We start from the raw sequence: 22,722 nt of genomic DNA, 5'->3' as shown, positions 1-22,722 counted from the left end.
GTTTCTTCGTTGAATACTTTTGTGTCTGAGGTTCTAGCAATTAAAAACAAAAAAAAGATAGATCAAAGTTTGATTTGCACTTTCTTGGATTAAAATATACTTCTTTTGAAATCTTTTAAATCTGCAGAGGAAATGTCAATTTGAAAAACATTAAGCGTTGCTGCATTTGCTACTCCTCTGAAATGGTAAGGAAAAACAGATGTGCATCTCACTTGACTTCAGAAAGACAGTAAATATCATAATAAACCGCACCATTAGTTTGTTTTGTGATTCATACAGTTTTAGTTTCTTGGTAATCCCTTTGCCAGTAAATGTAGCTTTGAAATAACTTATTATGACACAATAAAAACAAACTGCTACCAGAAAACTGTCACAGCATAACTAAAAATTCAAAACTGAAATAAAACTCAGGAATGGAGCAAAGCTCTGACTTTATGAAACCAATATGTGAAAAGTAGAGTCTGACATGAGAGCCAGTGTGCGTTCAGTAGCCCTCAGCCAGACAGTGAAAGCAAAAAGAAGAGGTATTTCTGTGTGCTTTTTGAGAATTTGCCCTGTGTTGTATTTTTCAATTAAAAACTAAAAGAGAAGGCACAGTGCTATGAAAAAGTATTTGACTTCTTGCAGTTTGCTTGTAGGTGTAAGGGGCAGTTCATTTGTTCTGATCCAATCTTCTCTGGATTGGATCAGGTTTTACTCCTAATGGGTGAAATCTGAAAGAGTTAAATGAGCGAAGAACTCACAAACTTAATAAATCTATAATACTATTTTATGGCAAATAGATTTGCATCTATTTTAAAAGATGAATTCCTAAGATAAATTAGGACACTTAAAGTGACTCCCTACACCCCCCACTACCATCTGCAAAGACATGAGCTGTAGAACAAATACTTGGTGCTGAAATCCTTTTGAATAGTGGTCAAAATGTACCACAGACTGTCTCATCATGATAACTTTTGTTTTGTTTAAATGTTTACTACAGACAAAGTTTAATCCCAAAATAAATCAGGGAATCTGAAAACATCTTTGCAGATGAAAAGTGAAAAATATATGAGGAGGCTTTTAAAAATGATCTGACATGCCTGTTCTCTTCTACACAGCATTGTCATGAATCCATTCACAGGCATTCATTTTCTGACACACCGATTTCTACGGTAACATTTCAACACACTCACCAATGCATATCTCGTCATCTGTTTCAGCATCACCAATACACTGGAATTTGAAGTCGTTGAGAGAGTCTGCAAACTTCCTCTTTGCTGTCGACAAACCTGACAACAGAAAAATAAGAAAAGTCATGTTAACTGAGGCACATTACAAATAATATGCATTTCTAAATTAAATTCACCTTAAACTGTGATTGTGGATGTAATCGGTTGCATAGACTCATAAAAGGCATCGCATGTTTGTGTAAACGCTGCCTTTAAATATGTTAGAAACCTGCCTTCTATTGCAGTTTCTTATAATAATGTTATGACATCTCTTGTTTATCTGCACATATGTTCGTGCTGCAAAGGTTCAAAAAGTTCTATTAACCTTAAGTCACATTAGCCACATAAGGCAGTAAAAATCCTTCAACAGTTGCATGTGAATCCAAATAAAACATAAGGCACTAAAAGCGCCAAGGAGATAGACACTCGCAGCAAGTTTGGCTTCTCTTGCATTATAACTCACGGGCAGATTTGGCTTCACTACAGCATTTCCTGTTGCTGGGCTGGCTGAGGTCAGCCGCACACACAGGCTCAGAGTGAAATAGGGGCAGGATAACGAGGAAGGCACAAACGGAGACACATTATTCATACGTTTCTTAGAAACCACACGTTGTGGGGGGGACTCACCGAAACCAGGGTCTCGCATGCAATCCTGACTAAAGGAATCAAGGCGCTCAAGTAGACTTAAAATAATGATCGTTTTATATGGCTGGTTTGGGGATAATATCTGGTCTTGTGTTTTGGTGGTCAAAGAAGAAAGAGAAAGACTTAAAGGGGTAACATTATGATGTGGTAAAACTCAGCAGGGAAGTCCTACTTTTTAAGGAGCAGGACATATTCAGAACGAAAGTACCGTTTGAAATCCAATGATAGTTTAGAAAACAACGATATGATTTGACAAAAATGACGGAAATGGACAAACCATGTCTCTTACAGAAACATGTGGGAGTCATGGGAAGGACAGTGAGTGTAAAGAAGACAGGCAGTAGTTGGTTTTGCTCGTGTGCATGCTGCAGGATCGGTGCAGTTTGCCAGTCAGAAATGAATCCCAGGCCTCTGGAGTCCTGACGGAACTGCCAGAGAATTAGACATGCTGCTGGCACACACTGACATACATCATTGACACAATGAATCACTGTAGGATGTCACCAAGCAATGAGCCAGAGTTGCTTTACCTCATTAAAGTATCCAAAGAATGATGAGGCTGAAGCCAAAGTCTGAATTTGAAAGATAAGAACTTTAAATTCCAAAAATCTGCTAGTGCTAACAGAATAGTAGTCTCAGGTTGGAACCAAACACTGTAAACAGTAGAGGTGTGTAGCATCTAATACACATTTAATTAATTGAATTACTGAAACATGTTTAATCGATTATTGTTTCTGATGGCCACCAGAGGGCAATTCTTGAAACGGCCTCTGTGAATATTTTTCTAAAAATGTGCAATGCAAATGGCTCACTTTTAGTTACCTTCTGTGCAGCATCATGTTCAGTTAAATCTCAGGGGGAAAAGCCAAAAAGTTTATTCTTAAGACCAGGGTTATTGTGACCTCTTAACTTTTGCATTTTTAAAAACTTGAATCTTTCTGGGCAATAGGGTATTTGCCTGTGACCATTATTTACCCTCCTTTATCCCCACTCCATCTACCAGGATAAAAACAATTTACTCAGACAGAAGTTGACCTCATAAATGACCCTGGCAGGGCAAAGGTACTTTCATATCAACATCCACCTTGATGGGTGGAGCTTATCATCTAAATTATCTCTTCTGATAGTGTCAGTATTTTATTTCACCACCTTACTTCAAATCCTATTGCAAGGACCTTTTTAATATATTTTTCCATTTCTACTTTGGCTACCTGCAGACAAATCCACAACTTTAACGCTTAGGCTACATTCACACAGGAGATCTTGACGCTAAACTTCTTTTTCTTTTTTCTTTTTTTTTTGCTGAAATCCAATTTTTTTTGTAGTTGTTAAGATGACATGATCACTATCAAACTTCTGTGTGAACATCGACCCACATGTTCAAATGAAGTACATGCACCATATTGCTTTTAATAAAACTTCAACGGCAGAAGTAATTGCAACACAGTTTTGACTTAAAGGGCAAATCTTTACTCAAACAGACTTTTCATCCGTATCAAGTTCTTTCAGAACCATTAAACATTGGAAAGCATGGCTGCAATGTGAACTTCCATTATATAACAGCATATGATGTAAACAAAGTTTTCTATCACACATTTTTCACTAACCTTTTATTTGCTCTGTTTAAACAATGACACAATGTTTGCAGCATGGGTGGCCTCTGAGAGAATGAAAGCCGGCTCTGCCAGCAATGACGTCTCGTATTTTTGTGCATTGCAAGAACGCCATCACTCATTTAACACATACCCTTACTTCATTCTGTTCTTTCTGGTTTCTCCTTCCTACCACTGACAGTTCCCCTCTGCACCTTGCAAGAACAGCGAAACTCATAACTTTTTTCTTCTGTGACTCTAGCCTTTGCTTCTCCAAGTGGTCCCTCTCATAAACTAACCACAAACCAATGATTAAGACAACAGAAGCTTTCAGAAGAGTAAACTCTCATCCCAGAATTCACTTTGCGGTCAGGGCCAGCACATTCTATGCTCAAAACAAAGTCAAATATAATTTCTTACCTTTGAGGTGATTGTCCAACATGCAATAAGTACAGCAGATTAATTAGTCTGACAATGGTTTGAAAATGTGTAAGTTTACAAGTACTAAATCGTCTCATGTTATCAAGCCAGTAAATGTTCACACCTCTGCAAATACTGAAGGTGCTTCAGTATTTATAAAACTACTGTTTACACAAAACAATTCACAAATGAGTAATGGACAGATACTTATAGGAACCCTGAATGAGAGGTAAAATAAATCACCCAACCACCGGAGAGCTGTACCAAAGAGAGTTGATTTAGCATCTGTAAGTCTCCAAAACAACCATTAGACTCATTTTATGCACCAACCGGTTGTTTGACTAGCATCACAAACGTAAACATAGAGTTTGCTAAACATGGCAAGGACTGTTTTTAGTCAAATAAGACTAAGACTGAGGTTTCCTACTACAAACATTCTGGGTGGGTTTGGCATGAAACAAAGGATAATTATTTAGAAATGCACCTCATACCAGTGCTGAACCATGAATAGGCTGAGGTTCACTGTACTGGCAGTGCTGACAAATTTGAACCCACATGTCCGTGAGTGTTCTATCAGTATTGACACACACACACACACACACACACACACGCACACACGCAGACACATGCACACACACACACAGAAACCAAATCATAGCTCTGAGGTCATTCAAACTAAACTTCCAAATCAAAACCATATTGTTGGCCAACACATTTCTCTAAAATATGTCCAACATAAGTGGATTCCAATAAAATAAGGCAATGTAGCAACAAGTACATTGTCCAGAGAGGCTGTTGTGTAGGAGATGGTCAATAACAAAACAGTAAAGCTTCACATTTATGAAATCTATTCTAAAGTGGTGATTCACATGTTCCTGTTTAGCAGATAGTTAAACAATGGCAACAATAAGCAGATAGAAGACCAAACTTAGCAAGACGTACAGTACAAATGACTCTCGGTGTTTAATGAGAAATCTGCTTTTTTCTAACTCCAAGTAAAGCAATCTTAGTTTGTATTTAATCATGATTATACAAAATCATTTTCACATATTTGTTTTGAACAGAAACTTTTCTTTAATAAATGAAATCCGCATTTGGAAGTTACCTTTTTGGATTTATTTAGGTTATCTTTGGCCAATATTAAATGATGATCCATTTCTCAGTAATGATTATGGCTAAATTTACACGGGACTGCTGTGTATAAACTGCTAGTATTTTCGGGCGTTGATTGGAAAAAGCTTCACGTTTAGATGGCATCATCAAGATGCCTTGAGTCAGCTGTAGTTGTCATGCCAGGCCACTAGATGGCACTGTGATTTTAGCATGTCATGTACTTTTGTCCCTTAGTTTCCACCTCAATACTTTCCACCTCATTGTAAGCAGTACCCTGTCTCCATCTACCATGAACAAGGTTTTTGTGTAACACATACATATTCCTTATCGACAACACAGCACAATTGCTTTTGTTGTCATCTGCTTGTGCAAGAGTAGAGTAAACCCTCTAGCTGTGCGTTCTGTGCATGTGCGCTTCCACACCTGCAGAGTATTTCACACCTCTGAAGGGGGGATGCTACAGGGAGGTTTCACTCACACCTGGTTTCAAAAGGTACCAGTAGGAGAGATTATGGTCATTGGTGTCATGAAGGCGAGCGGCTGGACTGCAACAAAAATCTTAGTTTAGCTGAAGAGTGCCTCTGTGTAAATGGGCCTAAATAATGATTAAGTGATGATCCAAAGTGTGATTAAAAGAAAGACGGAAGCAAACAAAAGAAATCTGTTATAATGTCAAAAACAAATACTCTTTCACAATGCTTTATTTCATGTAAGAAAAAACGTCAGAGTTAAATTAAACATTTTTTTGCTTCTGCAGTATTCCATCATTGCTTCGGCTGATTTATTACTAGACCTATTGTTAATGTGACAAAAATTATGTGAAATATTTATAGTATGCTATTTCAGATTTCAAGTTCAAATAAAAACAACACATTGCTGATTGTAGATTATGCATAAACAATGTTCTCTTGTTGCGGATTAGTTCATGTGTGTGCGTGTGTGTGTGCGTGTGTGTGCCTGTGTGTGTGCATGCGTGTGTGCGCGTGTGTGTGTGTGCGTGTGCGTGTGTGTAAGTCTGTTAGCCAGTCCAGCCAAGAAGGAAAGCAGAGGATGGTGAAATCTAAAAATAGGTGACCCTGTTGACACAGGCCTTGTCCTTTTCCTCTCTTCTATCACACTTATAAGAAAGGATTCCTGCCATGCCTCTGTCCTTCATCCCTTACTAAACACACAATGCTGGGAAATGAAGGCAAATTTCGATTTTTTTTAAATAGCGTCTTTTAGCATTACAAATAAAAACTGCTATTTGCTTGTGCAATAATCAAGAGCCCCACAAGATTCCAATCCTGGACTTGATGCAAAGCAAAATAGCTACTGTTCATACTGATACGTTTATCGCAAATACATTATCATCGTCATATCACTGTTAGCAAAATTGTAAAAGTTACATTTAAATCCAACAATTCTTGGACTTAATTTTCCAAAAGTCATGAATTCATCCTTTGCATGCCAATTCTATAAACCACCTGTTGGATTTTCACTGCAAATGCTCGCACCTGATGTGTAACGGCCCCAAAATTACTGAAGGTCACAGCGTTTGCAGAAAGATTTAAAATGACAGATGTGAAAGAGGGAAGTGAGGTAAATGTGGATATATCTCAACAGATAAAAAAAAGATTGAGAAATTTTTATCAATATCAGTACTGTAATCACTTTGCTTTCATTTAAATCAAATCCTACGTACCGTAAATCCGTAATCCTTTCTTCTCTTCCACTGAATCCTCTACCAATATGAACAATAAGTGAGAATCTGTTCAATCACAATTCAAGGGCAAGTTATTTCAGAATATAAAAATCAGAGATTGGAAAAGGCAGAGAATTTTGTAGTAGGTGCATTTTCACAATTTGTCCTTTGACAAATCAACTTTTTCAGAGATTTGTCACTTTCAAACCAAAAGTGATTTTGTCAAGCGAGAAATTGGGTGAGAATAATTCTTTGAACTGTAACATTTGACTCATGCTCAGTTCATAGTTTAACAATGACATCTGCATACCAGGGACCACTGCAGGAATGTGACGTCTTGCACAGCAAAACACACACATAACACTGTCAGCTACACAAAAGGCATGTGCAATTAACCACAACCATGCAGCGACACAACGGGCCGTTGTGTGTGTGTTGTCCGCTCAAACCCACAAATACACAATCAAAAGAATGGGCTAGTGTGATATCAACAGGATATCCAGTGGTAGCCTGAACTCTGCTGTAGCTTTGTTCCACACACATGCGAATAAAAACCTCATTCATCAACTGGTACAAGCTCACACAATATTCATCGGCAGACAAAAGAAAGATTTTAGTCCCCTCATTTTATTCTTTGCATGACCTAGCAACCAAGCAAAGACTAGAATTTACTGACTTAATTAAAGGGTGAAACATTGCAAGTCACACTGCAGCCTACAAGTAGGATTTGTCTTGATAAACACTGAAAAGTAGCAGAGATTATATAAAGAAGTGTAAATATTACTTAGTGGCTGTTATTGTTTCTAAAAGCGTATACATTATTTTAATAGTGTTTACCCCATGTGGCCTCAAAGCAAAGTGTAGCTCCACTAGCTGTGACTCTTACTGCAGCATGTTTCAGTTAGACTTGGGAGCATTTTAATTTAGAAAACAATATTTTATGCTGAAGACAGCTCACAGCTTTGGCAGAATTCTAGCAGATTAAACCAATTTTCTAAGATGTTATAAAAAAAAAACCTGTGTAGTTCAAACTTTTTCTCTAATCATTCACAGACTTGAGAAACAAAGTTTAATTTATTACAGCAACCTTTGCATAAAAACAAAAAAAGTCAAGTGTAATTTGGCATGGAATTTGCATGACATCCAGGTTGAGGTTCAAAAACATGAGAGTTGGGTTAACTGGTCTCGCTTAATTGCCCTATGGTCTAAGCGTGCGTGCGTGCGTGCGTGCGTGCGTGCGTGCGTGCGTGCGTGCGTGCGTGCGTGCGTGCGTGCGTGCGTGCGTGCGTGCGTGCGTGCGTGCGTGTGTGTGCATGGTCATGTATCTTGTGTGTCTCTGTGTTGCCCTGTGATGGACTGACAGTGTACCCTGCCTCTTGCCCTGGATGAATCAATGTGTTCCACAATTATTGGCATAAGTTTTTGTCTAAATGAAGGTGAATTCATGGTTCCTTTTTCTACATAATGTAACCGGTAGTGCTTATGATTAAAAATAATAATAATTATGTGATCGGTATCGGAGATCGGTATCGGTGATCGGCCCTCATGGGTGATCGGAATCGGTATTAGCAGGAAAAAACCTGATCGGAACATCTCTAAATAAAAGTCAAAAGGAGAAAACTCAATGTTCAATGACAAAATCAACAACCTCATTTTATAACTTGCTTAGTTTTACATTGATCCAATCAAAGAAGCATCATTTTTACCACTAATTCCAGGATGGAAACTAAGCAGTGTTGAAATGTTAATTTGTTTAAACTCCTGCCAAATCCCAGTTCATCTGACAGCAGCTAAATCTTTCTGGGCCCACTCTGCTGGCTTTCTTGTAATACAAGCGTTAACGGTTTGAATTACTTGCATTACTCATGTTGTGGGGACATAAATCTGTTAACATTACTGGGCTTTGTGGCCTTGTTCCTTCTCGGGACCAAATCACAGCTTGAACAAACATAAATGATTAAGTTTTTGTTATGAAAGCTTGAGAAAAGGTTAACATGAGGATAAACGTACAGTTAGTAATTATTGTTGGGGTTAAATCCAAGACATTAAGATATCCGTAAGAAGCGTGAAAACAGAATGTCGCTCATACCACAATGGTTGATATTTGCTGTGGCAACACATCTGACCGGTGTTGTTCCTATTTCCTTTGAAAAAGATGTCCTCTGTATATGCAGGTCACTGCATGTTTAATATAAACCTTGGTGCATGAGCAGTCTGTCCTGTAACACAGCTTACAAGGTCAGTTTGAAACTTAGGAAAAATGAAACATTTCCATCCTGGCAGCTATTAGTCATAATGGAAGGGAACGTGTGTAAAAAAAAAAAAAAAACCTAGGAAGTGGACTTAGCTGCTTTTCAATGTTACCAAGGTGACTGAAGGGTTAAGGGAAGGTAGAGGCCAAAGGGTGTCTTTCATCTGTCCGTTCTGCTCTGTCAGCTTTAAGGAAACCTAGCTGCATGGGTGAACACTGACGAGCAACATATTGTTCCTGATCTCCCACATTAATGATTTATGTAGCCATGAAAGAAGAGCCGTGTGTTCAGTAAAGTCTCAGATTCATAATTTTTTCCTGTAACACCATCCGAAAATACAGCTTATAGATGTACAATATTATCAAATGTACATCACCGTATGTATAAAGCAGTTTGTTGCTCAGATGCAAAAATAAAAAAGATAATTACTGATAAATGGCTTCAGCTTACACAAGGACAGTAATAATGAAAAGGTAGTAATTAAAAAATTTACAAGAGGCTTCATATTAACAAGATAAGAATAAAGAACAGTTATTTTCACAGTTTATGTTTAATTTACAAATAACAACCTAACAGGAGAGTGTAGATATGGAGGAGAAATGGTTATGGATAGTCAAAACAGCACTGTTTATCCCAAACAGAGTGCTAAACATGCTTTCAATAAACGTTGGTGGAAATCTCCTAAAAACAACATTCACATAATTCACATAATTCAACTACTCAATCAACCCCTAAGTCATCACCCAATCAATAAATCCCTCATTAAAATTTAAGAATAATTCAATTATTCAATCAATTAAGTAATTAAACACCGTGGACGGGTTGCCAGTCCATCAGAGGACTCAACCAATTATCGAAACAATAAATCAAAGAACACATTAAACTATTTAAGCCAAAACTGACCAACTCACTAATCAATCAACCAATAAAACTTCAATTCAATCAACGAAGCAATCAATAAATTATATAACCAACCATTCAATCTACCATTCAACCAATAAAATTAATCAAAAAAAGAATATAACCAATCAACGAGAATCCTTTGAATTAATCTAATAATCAATAAACAGCAGTTTATCATCCATTCAACAAAGTAATCAATCGACCAACCTATCGATCACTATATTAACAAGTTATTAGGTAAACAATAAAGTTACCCACCTAAAGTTTAGCTCAGCAGTCAATGAAATTAAAATGAAGATATACTTAAAAAAGAGTGAAGATGAAAAACATTTCACATGGAGATACGTTAAAAATACAACCTTTAACTAAATGCAGATGCTCGATGCAGTGCAGAATCGTACGGTGTGATCAGAAACATTTCAAAACTCTGGAAACTACAGTTAGAAAAAAGTTATTCGATACACGTCATACAGACAAACACCTTCATGAAAAAGCTCCTGCATACTTTGAAATCACACTTCCTGTGGCCACTTGTATAAATACTTGCGCTGGTAGCTAAAGTACAGCCTGAACCCAGTCTTACCAGTCTACTCACCAGTCTTACCCTTCACCACCAGCCAATGTCTCAATTTTATTTTTAACAAGCATTTCACCATGAAGAAAATGAGACACCCTTTATTCTAAATTTAAACAATTAAATTAGACTCTGAGTGAGACGGGTTTTTCAAAATTTAAGTGCATGGTAGTTGCAACTTTAATAGCTATGAATAGCTGTAAAGAATAATCACTTAGAAGAAGTTGATCTTTGTCTTCAAGGCAGGGACAACAGAACCCTTTGTTTGCATTTACAACAATATAACACTCTTAAAACTTTTGTGTGCTACCAGCATCTCTATAAACACAGAAGAAGGAGGCTTGAGCTGCGCTGCAAGTGGGAGTCAATGACAGTAAAACATAAAAACTCACAGAGGACCTACCAGTGCATTCAGAGCCCCACATTTGGAACCACTTAGAAAAAGCAAACATGGGCCAACACATGACACAGCACCAATGGCTGACGAAGCACACCCAGCACATGCACACTGGAAACATTCCTTTCGTCGATCTCAGCAGATGGTTTCCAGCACATCTTAATGCAGAGTCTAACGGGACAAGTGTGAATGTGCTAAGGATGTTTCTTTCTTCTTCCATTTACCTGACACAGTCTGCTTGGATCAAATGTCAAATATTTCAAAAGCAGAGCAAGTCCAGTTGCGTTTCAATCAAACACTACACACAATTCGTCTTTAACGCCAACCAAACTGCCGACGATTTGGAGGAATTACATCGAAGGAATTTGAAAAAGCAAAAACCTGAAATGATCTTAAAGCAATCTTCCATTTCTAATGGCAAGTGCATAATGTGTGGCGTGTTGTTCTTGTCACTGCTTGTTCAGAGTTCTTTGCCCTGTAATAGTACCATGCTCATCAGAATCTGACTGAATGGCACTCAGAGGCCAACAAAGCGACGAACAATGGCTATATAAAGCAAGGGAACAAAACGACGCCAACAATGACAAACAAAAGCTCAAACTAGAGAGAACTGAAAGTTAGACGGTGAAGTGGGGGCAGGAAGGGCTTTGGAAAACCGGGAGAAGCAAGACGGGAGAAAATCCTAAAGCTGCAGAGAGGAAAAGAGGGAACTGAGCTGAGAAACAGCTGCAGGAGATAAAAATGTGATCCGTTACTGCCTGAATTAAGTAGCCAGTGAAATTACAGGTTTGACAACATCACAAGAGAAAAAATTACTATTAATACTATTAATCACCTTTATTTCAAGTAGTTACATATGCATTATGTGCTTAGTAGGCACTGCTAATGAAGAATCCAAGATGTTTAAGATCATCAAAGAAGAATAAATACCTCAGACAATAAAACTAAATTACATGTTCAACCTGTAAAATTAGCTGTTCCACTTCTGGGTCAAAATGTGTCGCACAGTTTCTCCTGTTTTAGTTTAATTTCACACAGCATGCCATGCATCTGCTGCTGTATTTCTTGCTCAGTCATCCACGTTAGTTTCTGATTATCTGGATTCCATATTGAAAGCTTCCAAATTCCATCTTTTGCATTTCTCAGAATTAGTTTGGGAATCAACTTTAAGATATTTTTGCATGTTGGCATCTCGATGCATTGAAACAGATTTTATCTCTCAAGTATCATCCACTAGATCTCTCCATCTTTACCTCTGAAATTAGCCATGATGGATTATATCAAACTCTGTTTTTAAGGTATCAATGGTCAGAAAGACAATGCAGACAACAGCTGTGATAGTGCTGCCAAACCACAAATGTACGCAAGAGGCCATCTTGCAAAAGAAGAGTATGCTATTTAAAGGCCTATAAACCACATTCCTTAGAAAAAGTGAAAGTAGATGTACATCACCGAACAAAATCTTCCACATAGCAGGTGGAAGGAAACAAAGTTAAAGCTAGATTGGGGAAATTATTGTCAGAGATGTCTGCTCTTCTTTCAAAAACTGTGAATTATTTTGTAGTTTTTAGTGGCCACAATTAGTCGATTCTGCCACTGCATAAGCGGTGAGGAAAGGAGCTTTTTCACATAATGCAGAGTGAATTTTATGAAGTGGTTTTCATTCATAGTAATATTGACAATGTTTATGAAGCAGCTTGGCCTCCTTTTCTTTTGTTAATTCGGCATCTGTAAAATATTTCAAATAAGATACTAATAGTTTCCAAAAATGGTAAACCCAAAACTGGTATAGTTTCCTCCATCTAAATTGTTTTTATGGATTAAACCCAAAGTTTAATATACATGTCAATAATCACAGCTGCATAATCTAAAGAAAAAGCATCACTACTGCAATATCAGCATGTGTAATATTAATATATTAAAATGCCTTTTAATTTTAAATGACTCAGATTGGTATTTGGGACAAAACAGCCTGACAGGGACGATAAGCCAAAAGGTCCAAAGGTTGAATTATGTGATGGAGTCTAATATTTATAGGTTCTCCGTCTTGCTGTGGGAGGAAAAAGGGACCACTGTACATCACTGAGGCTTTCACAATGTGCCGCCTCTTGTGCCAGGTCACATAGTTGTTGTATCCTGGCAACATGGACAAAGGCCACAACAAAGAGTAGAAAGTTTAGCTTGTCTGTGGCTGTGTTTTAGTATTACATATGTATTTTTTTCCTTCCTCTGTCATTTATATTTATCACCCTTGATCCCTTTCTCATGTTTCCTGTCAGTCTCCTTCAGTTGTTATGCTCTGTCACTCTCTTTTCTCTGAAGCTTTCTCTAACCGCCAGTCAACCTCTTTCTCCCACTCTCATTTTGGCACTGCCACGCCTGTTGCTGACACAGCGAACGGAGACAAACAGGGAGGCTTTCCTCTCTCTGTGTTTAAAAAAAGAGAGCACTTGCGGAGTGAAATCATCCTGCAGACCGCCCGCTGCCACTGGAAAAATCCACACCAGGAATTTGGGACGATCTGACTTGGAATCCATGTGGGGAGCCAGAAAATGCCCTGCTCTGGGTAAAACTGACCCCAAAAATTGAAGGAAAACGCCAAGTGCACTGCCAATTTTAAAACGTTCTTGTAAAAAGAGGAAAACACAGACTCCACAAGTATACGAGTGTCACCAGTTCTTGCCCGGAAGTTTTTTTTCTGCTGGAAAACTTGGGCAAACTTCAAAGATAGCTTATGCTGCATGCAGATATCATAATAAAGATTTTATATATGATGGATTTGTAACAAAATATGAAAATGTTTACAGTTAAGTGAACTACTCCCCTAGTTTCATACCATTTCTTAGCTGACAAACAAAAAGAACAGTTAAAGTTTTTCTCACTGTCAACTAGGGCAGGACAATAAATCAGAAACAACATATGTATTGTGACAGACACACAATTAATATCGATAGATACTACATCTGATAGAATATAAAAATTAAATATATAAATAATACTGGCTGAACTCCAATCCAGAACCACACTGCATTCTGGGAGATGTAGGCTAGGGGAAAGCTTTAGCTCCTCAACCTTTCAATCAGCTAAGTGAGTTTGGTGGCATCAACTAACTGACTCACTCTTTGGTTACCTAGCAACAACCTGTTGAGTAACTAACAGTTTCAGGTTTCGCCAATGAACAATGTAGCTTTCCAGCATCAATGTGGAAAAAAATATGTGTATATTTTGTGTTTATAAAAGGGTAAACGAGTGACTGTCGTGTAAACCTTGGATGACTCAGATTTATACATGTAATTTACTACACTAGTTAACCCGTTAATTAGGTAAAAGATTACTTGCAGAAACCAATAAGTTTAACCAAAATGTTATTTGTTTGTTTCTATTTCTGCTACATTTCAACATTGCTTAGCAAAGAGCCTTAAAAATAAATCACCTGGTGATCCCAGTTTAATGATTTTAACTCGTGTTGTAATCGTTGCAGAGTAAATAGGACTCAAAGGTAGTAGCTATTTTCAGTGTTAGTGAGGTGTGGAAAGATAAAGTCTTGCGGAAAAGTAACGCTAGACATGCTAACTATTATTATAAAATGTAAAAGAAATTCCAGCCTGTTTTAGGAGGAGAGACCTTTGGTAAAAAAACGAATGAAATAATGTGTCAAAAAGGATCCAAATATTAAGAATCTCCTCAAATTGGTACTGGTAAATCTAAGCCTAATGAAAAGAGATTGGAAACATGCTAAACAAAATCTGATCAGTTCAATGCTACACTGAAATTCCTTCTGGTTCTGGTTTGCTATAGATGCCAAACAACCTGAAGACACATTTTTAGAAAAACGATTCAGTCCTCCAACATCTCGTCTAATGGCCTAACCTGATGTGACACCATGACCTATTAGCAGCACAGGCATCCTCTTCAAAACAGGAAATGAGCCATAATATACAGCCTTTCTCTAACAGGGAGCTCACAGTGATAAAAGAAGCTGAAAGTAACATTTCATTTCAAGAGGTAAGTAAATGAGTTGCATGATAAAAGTTTAGTTTTCCTTCTGGATACCAGACTTTACGTTTCATCATCATTGGTGTGAGAGAATCTAACCGCCATCCCAAAACAAACAGAGGTTTTAAATAAATCAGACTGTAACAGTAAAGCAACAGAAATGTTTCATCCGTTTCTTTAATCAGGCACCAATAATACAAACTAAACTAAAGCAGGTTAACTTTTTAATCATTTATGCTGCTTTGAAAACAAATTTTGCACACGACAGGAAAATGCTGCCACATCCTTACACATAAAGCCTGTAGGTCACTGTTCAGATCAGGCTGGAGAGGCAGCAGTGGTGACAGGCAAAAAGAGACAGAAGATGGAAACTACAGTAACCAGATTAGTGCCAATCTCTAAATAGTCTCTGTCCACTTCCTCCACTGATGAGGACACAAACCTGCCTCTGGTCCGCAGCCTAATACAAACAAACTACCTACAATTCTCTGACAGTCATATGGCCTTTCTAACTCCCTTAAAGTGAAGGTGTTTATTTATTACTGGTTACTTGCTTTTCTACACTTGCATTTAGCAAACTGACCCTAAGGATGGTTTATCCATCTTTATGGCAGCAGACTGTTTATTTTTTTATGTTTGTATATCAACACTTTAGCAGCTATAATTCCCACTAAACAATCAGTAACTAAAATGGATCTGACATGAAGGAAGTTTCAAAATGTTTGGTTTTGCTATATCAGCCATGAAAACTGAGCTGTTAGTTAATATCTGGTAAACACAATCGTTGCCTTCAGAAGCTCTAGTCCAGCCCAAACAGCTCAGAGCCATGACTGATCTCCCTGCACAGATTCAGTTGCACTAAAGGTTTTTTGTTGCATCATATGCTACACTATGTTTCTCTAATTGTGCGTAAAGTGAAAGATTACATCGTTTACAAGTTTTCTCCACACTTTGAACCTGTGCTGAACGTCACTTTCTTGGACTCTTGCCTTAAACTCTTAGGCACTGCTAAACTTTGCAAAAAGTCATATCGTTCAAAGGTTTACAGAATATTTTAAATGTTCACTTCCCCTCCCCATTTAACCTGTAGTAGTAGTCGTAGTTGCATTAGTGTAGAATTAGCATTTCTTTGTTCAACAAATAGTACTCAGAGTGATTTAAAAACAAAGCTAATTCTCAATTACACTGATTACACAGTCATAACCCCTCAAGAGACGTTGTTTTCAGGACTGAGCTGTAAATTTCCAATTAAATCATGTAAACGTGCTACATTTCCTACACTACTCACACACCTCCCCAAGTAATTGGAGTGTCATATAGATACCAGTTTGGGTTGTTCTGTTGCTAAATTTGCAATTAAACAGTTCTACAAATCTGCTAATGAATAAACTCTTCCCAAGTGGTGGTACTGATTCTACTGACCAGGCAAAAGCTGTACTGAGGTTGTACTAAAGTAAAAAGCCCAGATTCTTTTGTTGAAGACAACAAGGATGAGCGGTTCAAAGCAAAGACATAAAGCAGGAAATAAATCAGCGGTCTCTTACAGGCTTGACTGAAACTTTTCCTGACCTCATTCCATCAAGATGAGATAAATGGAGGGGAGGATAAAGAAAGGCAATGACACAAAAACTATTTAAAACCCAAAAAGGAAGAAAAGTATCCTGTATTTATTTAGTCTGAAATAAGTACTGGTTCCATTTACTGCTTTCACCTTTGTTGAAAACAGTTCATCACTGCAGTTTTTATGGCTATTTTGGATTACCTGATTGATTAAATCTACAAAGAACATGAATATCAATTCTTTATACATTCTGCCATATTGTTTACATTTTGCTTTATTCCCACCCTGTAATATATAGAATTCTAACAAAAGTTTACAGTGGCCACCCTTCCTACTTTTTGTGTTGCTGCTCTGGGAAGTTTGAAACAAGAAATCCCAGACAAGAACAGGAAGAGGAAGTAGGTTTTCCATCCAGACTGTTTTCCATTCAGAAAAACTGCAATAGATTTATTATAAGAAAACATTGTGCTACAGCACACTACAAGAACTCTCAGCTTCTGAGATTGAAATTGTTCTTAAAATAGTTATATCGCTAACTTGCCATACACAAAGAGTAACTTAGATTCAGGCTTTTAAAAAAAATGATGACGGTACAGTCAGCGCAACTTGATAGTCTTTAACTTGGTCAAGTTAATCCCTGAGCATTTATAAATTAGACTTACCATTATCAACAGGGATGCTTGATAAATACCAGCCAAGCTAACAGTCATTCAGATTCAATTTTGTAGCATATATGTACGGTATTCCTATATACTATCAAAATGTATTAAATAACTCAAAAATAAGCAAACAGAATCTGGATAAATACATATAATTTCCACTTTAATATGCACCAAAATCTGGAACCTGATAGATTAAAACACACCAAAGATCTTTTCTTTCTAAACCTCTCTTGCTGACCTGATTTCCTTTGCTCTTTCTAACCTCTTTGCCTCAGGAGGCAGAGAAATATGCATTTAATATGCTCTTGTTCCTGATGAATGGGCCTCCGTGTCTTCCAGATTAATGCCCAACCCCCAAATCAACCCCCGCCATTATCAAGGCTGAAATCTCAACCTTCAGCGAGCCAAACGCCATGCGAACCATCCACCTCCAATCTGTAATCTCCCCGCCTTTAATCCTTTATTCTCCGGTTTGCTTCATTCTTGTCAAGACATTACTAGGTTATCAGGCCAATCCTATTATTTCACCACCATGTGTAATGCTTAGTTAAAGTCAGTGCCTCAGTGAGGAATCACTCGAAGCAGCAAATTTGTACATGTGTTGAATTTTGATGACTATAGCAGTATGGCAAATTTGCTTAATGCTGAAGCTGTATGTCTCAGCATGCTGCTGTGAGCAGGCAAGCACGCATGTGTGAGCAAGCTGTCTCCGACACCTGCTGCAGCCCCGAGCAAGCTGCTGTGAGGTTAAGACAGGTTGAGAGACAAGTCCTGATGGAACATAACCTGCTGCTCTTATCCCTAGACAGGTTAAATAATGGGAATGTTCTTCTGAAAGCAAACAGAAAAAATAGGACTACTCTTTCCTATCATCTCATTTCCAGTAAGAGAAAACAAGCAGCCCTACAGGCACAATCATTTCTTATTATCACATTGCACACACAGCTACAACGTCCATATTGTCTGGCGAAGGGCAAAGAACAAGTTTAGTCTTTTAAGATGATCCGCGTCTTTTATTAGCCATTACTTGGTAGCCATCACTCTCTTCAGCCACTCTCAGGCTGGATCGAAGCCATCTGGATGTACAGCTGAGCAGCTTTTAGTTTGACAGCTTTCTCTGTGGCCAATGTGAGAAACCGAGACTAGACACAAAACAAATGAGTTGGGGTTTTAGAATAAATGTAACAAAGAATACAGAGACAGCACTGCATTGAAAAGGTCCAAAGATCTAATATTAATAATTAGAGATGCTTGGAGAAACTGGCACGTAAATATGTAACTTTTATAAAAATTTAAAAAAGTAGGTGTTTAATACAAATTAGACTTACCATTATCAACAGGGATGCTTGATAATTGCCAGCCAAGCTGATAGACATCAAGATGGAATTTTGTACCGTATACGGTATTACTATATATCCATAGCCTGGTATGAGACAGATAATCTGTGATTTTTTTTTTTTTTTAAATCGAGCTCCCCAGCATTCCCAGTGCTCCCAGTGCTGACTAGAAACAATCAATCAGAGCCAGGAGACTCAGGGTCTCAGCGCTGTCAATCACCTCATGTACAAGATGCTCACCCTACTGCTGTTAGTTGTCAAAGAAAAAAACTGGCATAAGGTAAAATCTTTACAAACACTGGTGATTGAAAATCAGCCACTAATTTCTGATCAGCACATTGCTATTATTAATAGTAGCACATGTAAATAACAGAACAAAATGAAGTTTTTCAACCTGTGTGCTTAAAAGTACACTTAAACCAATCTAACAAATAGGAAAACTGCATGACAACAAGAGGAATTGAACTCAATTAGCAATTTCAATACTTTCTCCTTGAGAGCTGAGAGGCCTAATCAATAGCTCCTTAGACAGGCATAGAGCAGATAAAGACTGCAATATGTGATGGCCCATTGAAAGTGAACGGAAGACTGACTTTACAGGATCCTCCATGTTCACCCAAGCAAATGAGTTTTATGTTGTGGTTTAGCTGCTTCACTTCTGAGCCAGGAAATATGCTTTTATCACCATCTGATACTCGGAAGGATTCCTGTGGTCAGTGTTTTAGCTGGCTCTTAATGTCACATCTTTGATTTGCAAAGACAAATGTTCTGACTTTTTTTTTACTGACAGGCTTAGTGAAAACCGTTGCTTTCCACACTGCAATGCAAGATTAACTGTAATGTAAAATGTGAAAATATTGTAAAATTAGTCTTTTTGACATTTGCTCCAATTTTTTTCTTCAGAAAGTAACGCACATTAATATCTTTTGGGGAAAAGTGTTACATAAGAGTTTAAGTTTAGAGAGAGAGGAATTCTGTGAAAACTCCCTGTATAAACATGTGAATGAGAAAGCTGACACAATTCCCAATATAGTAACAAAAGGTAGTGACATACCAACACTGCGTCAAACCAAAACAGAATCTATAAGAAATATTTATGACATGTAACAAGAGGTAACAATATTTCATGTTAACTTTTCTTACATGAAATACACATGAGAATAGCTTTGTTCCAAACTCTAAGAATACATTAAGAAAAATGAACTGGTGAACTATAAAAAATGTAGAAAAGATAAAGACTAAAGTCTCAGTGAGGTAGAAGCCAAATAATAAGTAGAGCTGCAAGATATACGAATAAAGTGCAATGTTTATAATATTAGTAAATATCGTGATGGTGATATTTAATAATGTGATGGCGATATCTTGAGACTCTAGATAAATATTAAGTTAGCATGAAAAATTCATAAAATTTCATAAAACTTCAAATATACTAGCCAACAGGTATTGCACTCCAAACAGTCCTTTGCGACATGAATAGCGCCCAGTTTGGGCTCAAATATATCTTTCAGATGGACCAAATCCCCAAACCTTAAACTTTACAACCTTACTAAAGACAAAAAAATCAGTTTTGGAGTGACTGTCACAAAGTCCTGGTCTCTGTTTCATACAAGAAATGTAGGCAGAACTGAAAATGTGTGAATAGCTCTTTAAAAAGGATAACATGATAATAAAATGTTTTTAAAGGTTGAAATAATGTGTACTAAATGATCTGAAATAGTATGTCAAAAAACAAATCCACAATCTTTGAGCCCCTTCCATCTGCCACTAATAGAAAACCCCAAATAACCTCAAACCTGTAGATGCACCCAAATCCCTGCCTTAAATCTCAATCCTCTTCCATCTACACCATCATAAAACCTTGAGCGAGTGTTAATCCTGACCTTCTGACCTGAAGTACTATCACAGTCTGACCAGACCACTGTGTTCACGACCAAATCAGACAGCATAATAATCATAAGTACACATTTCTAATGAGACAGCATGGCTCCAAATGGGGTATGCTACCCGTGACAATAAAAAAAGCAGACATTATAAAGTGCTAACCCTCTGCTGTCCACACATGTGTGTGTCTGAGTGAGACTGGGTGTCAGAGATGGGGGTGAGGCAGAGAGCAAGCCTCAGAGGAAGGAGCGTTATAACCTGCGGATTAAATATTCTTAGCAGGGGGTTATTCTTGGCACAAGCAGGACAAAAACAGCCAGCAGCTGAACGCAGACACGCGCACTGTTAAATACACAAACATGTACTTCATTGCTCGCCACGCCAGTCAAATGTGGTTTGTTTGGGTTGGCTCTGGGCAGCAGGGTGACGAATGTCCCCCTCTCAGCCCACCCCTGCCTGCCTGCATCATTATCCTGCTTTTTATGATGAAGTAAATTGGGTCAAAATTTAAAAAAAAATTGTTATTTATAGTGAAACTGCAAAAACTCTCAACAATCTTAGGGACAAAACTGAATAGTTGTGCATTTCTTTTGACTAACAAACTCTCTACCAAGGAGAACACATACATACTATACAGCAAAGATTATCACAAGAAACTGAGCTTTTCTATGTGTCACAATGCAGCCACAAACCTTATATGATAGAATAAGATGCTCATGGTTGCAAAGTGGAAGGAAAATGAATCATTTCTCAACATTTTTACAAGAAAAATCAGTGGTAAATGCGTGGGAAGCATTTGTACTCTGCTACTATTGGTCAATCATTTGGAGAACCATCATTTCCCATCTTACAGCTTCAGGCTGTCATGTACAGTTAAGTCCAATAATTTAAGACCAATTGTTTAGTTTTACCAAGATTGTTTCCTCTGAATTAAAGACATTTTAGAATTTCAAAATGACGCAACCCGCCGTTCAGAAACTATAAGAAGTGTTTGATTACTATAATACAAATAAAGGTTTGGGATGTCTTGGCCGTCTTAGCAGCTTTGAAGCTGTAACCTTTTGTTTGTTTGGGGTTTTTTTTTTACAAAGGAACTGTACATTCACACAAATGTCATAACAGAACTTGGTCACTGCAATAAGTTCAATAATTTGAAGCATGTGTTCAATGTTGGCACTTTTTGGTTGAGTCTGATGCTCAGAAGGCTTTGTGGGTAGTCCACTAATCACAGGGTTTGGGGTTCAAGCCCCAAGTTCTCCACATGTCAAAGTCTAAAAGACCTCCACCTGGTGGCCCAGCTTCCTGAAAACATCCATCTGTGTGTGTTAGTGTGTAGTTTTGTTAGCAGAAGAGTTACTTTAAAATAATAAGCTAGCTTTCTGCTTCAGAGCACAACTGTGGGCCTGCTCTGCTTGGTTCAAGCTGATGCCCAGTGTTATTACTTCACCACAGCAGGGGTTCACTCATGTCCCGCTCTTATAAAAATAACACAACCTCTGGCAAAGTGCACTATAGGGTTTGCCCAGGCGGCTGTGTCTGCTTGTGGTAGAAAACGAAACAATAAAAATGCTGGCAGGGGTTAAAGATTCCTGCATTTTATGTAACATGCACTCCTTTCCTTATTCAGTAAACCATTAGGAATGACGATCAGCTCAGTTTTTCTTCACTTTTGTATTCCAATGGCTCTACAGAAAGGAAAAGAGACAGCAGACATGAAACCAAAAAGGAAAACATGGAGGAGAAGGAGGCTGACACAGAGGGGAATTCTTTTTGAAACGTAAAGTCTGACAATGTGGATCATTGTTTCCAACTATTTATATTGCTTGTCTTTCTCTTCTGTTCTCTCTGTCCACTTCCCTGTCAAGAAGTGGACATTCTGACCTAAACACAGAGTGCATAGAAATGACAGCATTCGTGACTTTGCTGAGATAAATATAAAAGTTTAAAAATCAGAGATTGGGAAAGCAGCACATCTAAATGGAACCAAACACATTTGAAAGGTTAGATTTTATGTATATATGTATTAAATTATATTTTCATTTTGTAAAGTAAAAAAATAACCTTGTTCTAGAGGTGAAGTTCTACTGAATTGGCTTTTTGCAGCAGGTCTTCAAAATGTGTCCTAATGAGCCATGGGTCTTGTATACAAAGGCTCAACAAAGTTTCTTTAACAGATCAAGATCAACCAACCCAAAGATGGTTTTCTAATTGGCAGGTCATTGCCAATTATGAAAACATACATAACTTAGCAAATGTCCTCTAAATTTGGAATTTAAAAGACGATTCACAATGAATAAGCAGGAAGCTAGATTGTAAAAATAAATGAAGTAACAAATGAGCCAGGGGTTTAATAACCCTTCTAGACCAGAACATGTCGCCAACGACACGACCAAATTTGCAGTACTGTAATTCCGCCACACGTGGCGCTATCTGAAAAATTCCAACGATTTCTGAAAGGGGGAACGTTGCACTTTCCAGCCAATATCGGGTTGTT

General features: G+C 37.7%; 1 protein-coding gene across 1 annotated transcript in view; it reads right to left on the bottom strand.

Moving 5' to 3' along the window:
• The window catches only part of LOC103475368 (rho GTPase-activating protein 26), a 68,406-nt gene that overhangs the window by 34,145 nt on the left and 11,539 nt on the right, over window positions 1–22,722 (bottom strand). The window contains exon 2 of the mRNA XM_081615875.1: window positions 1,176–1,271. Coding sequence (XP_081472001.1) covers window positions 1,176–1,271 — 96 coding nt within the window. The remainder of the gene's footprint in view (window positions 1–1,175; window positions 1,272–22,722) is intronic.

The sequence above is a fragment of the Poecilia reticulata genome, chromosome 14 (assembly GCF_904066995.2).
Source record: "Poecilia reticulata chromosome 14, P_reticulata-male-v2, whole genome shotgun sequence".
In the NCBI taxonomy this organism is placed as follows: domain Eukaryota; kingdom Metazoa; phylum Chordata; class Actinopteri; order Cyprinodontiformes; family Poeciliidae; genus Poecilia; species Poecilia reticulata.
The sequence above is the reverse complement of the archived record's forward strand: the minus strand, read 5'-3'. Positions and strand labels throughout refer to the sequence as shown.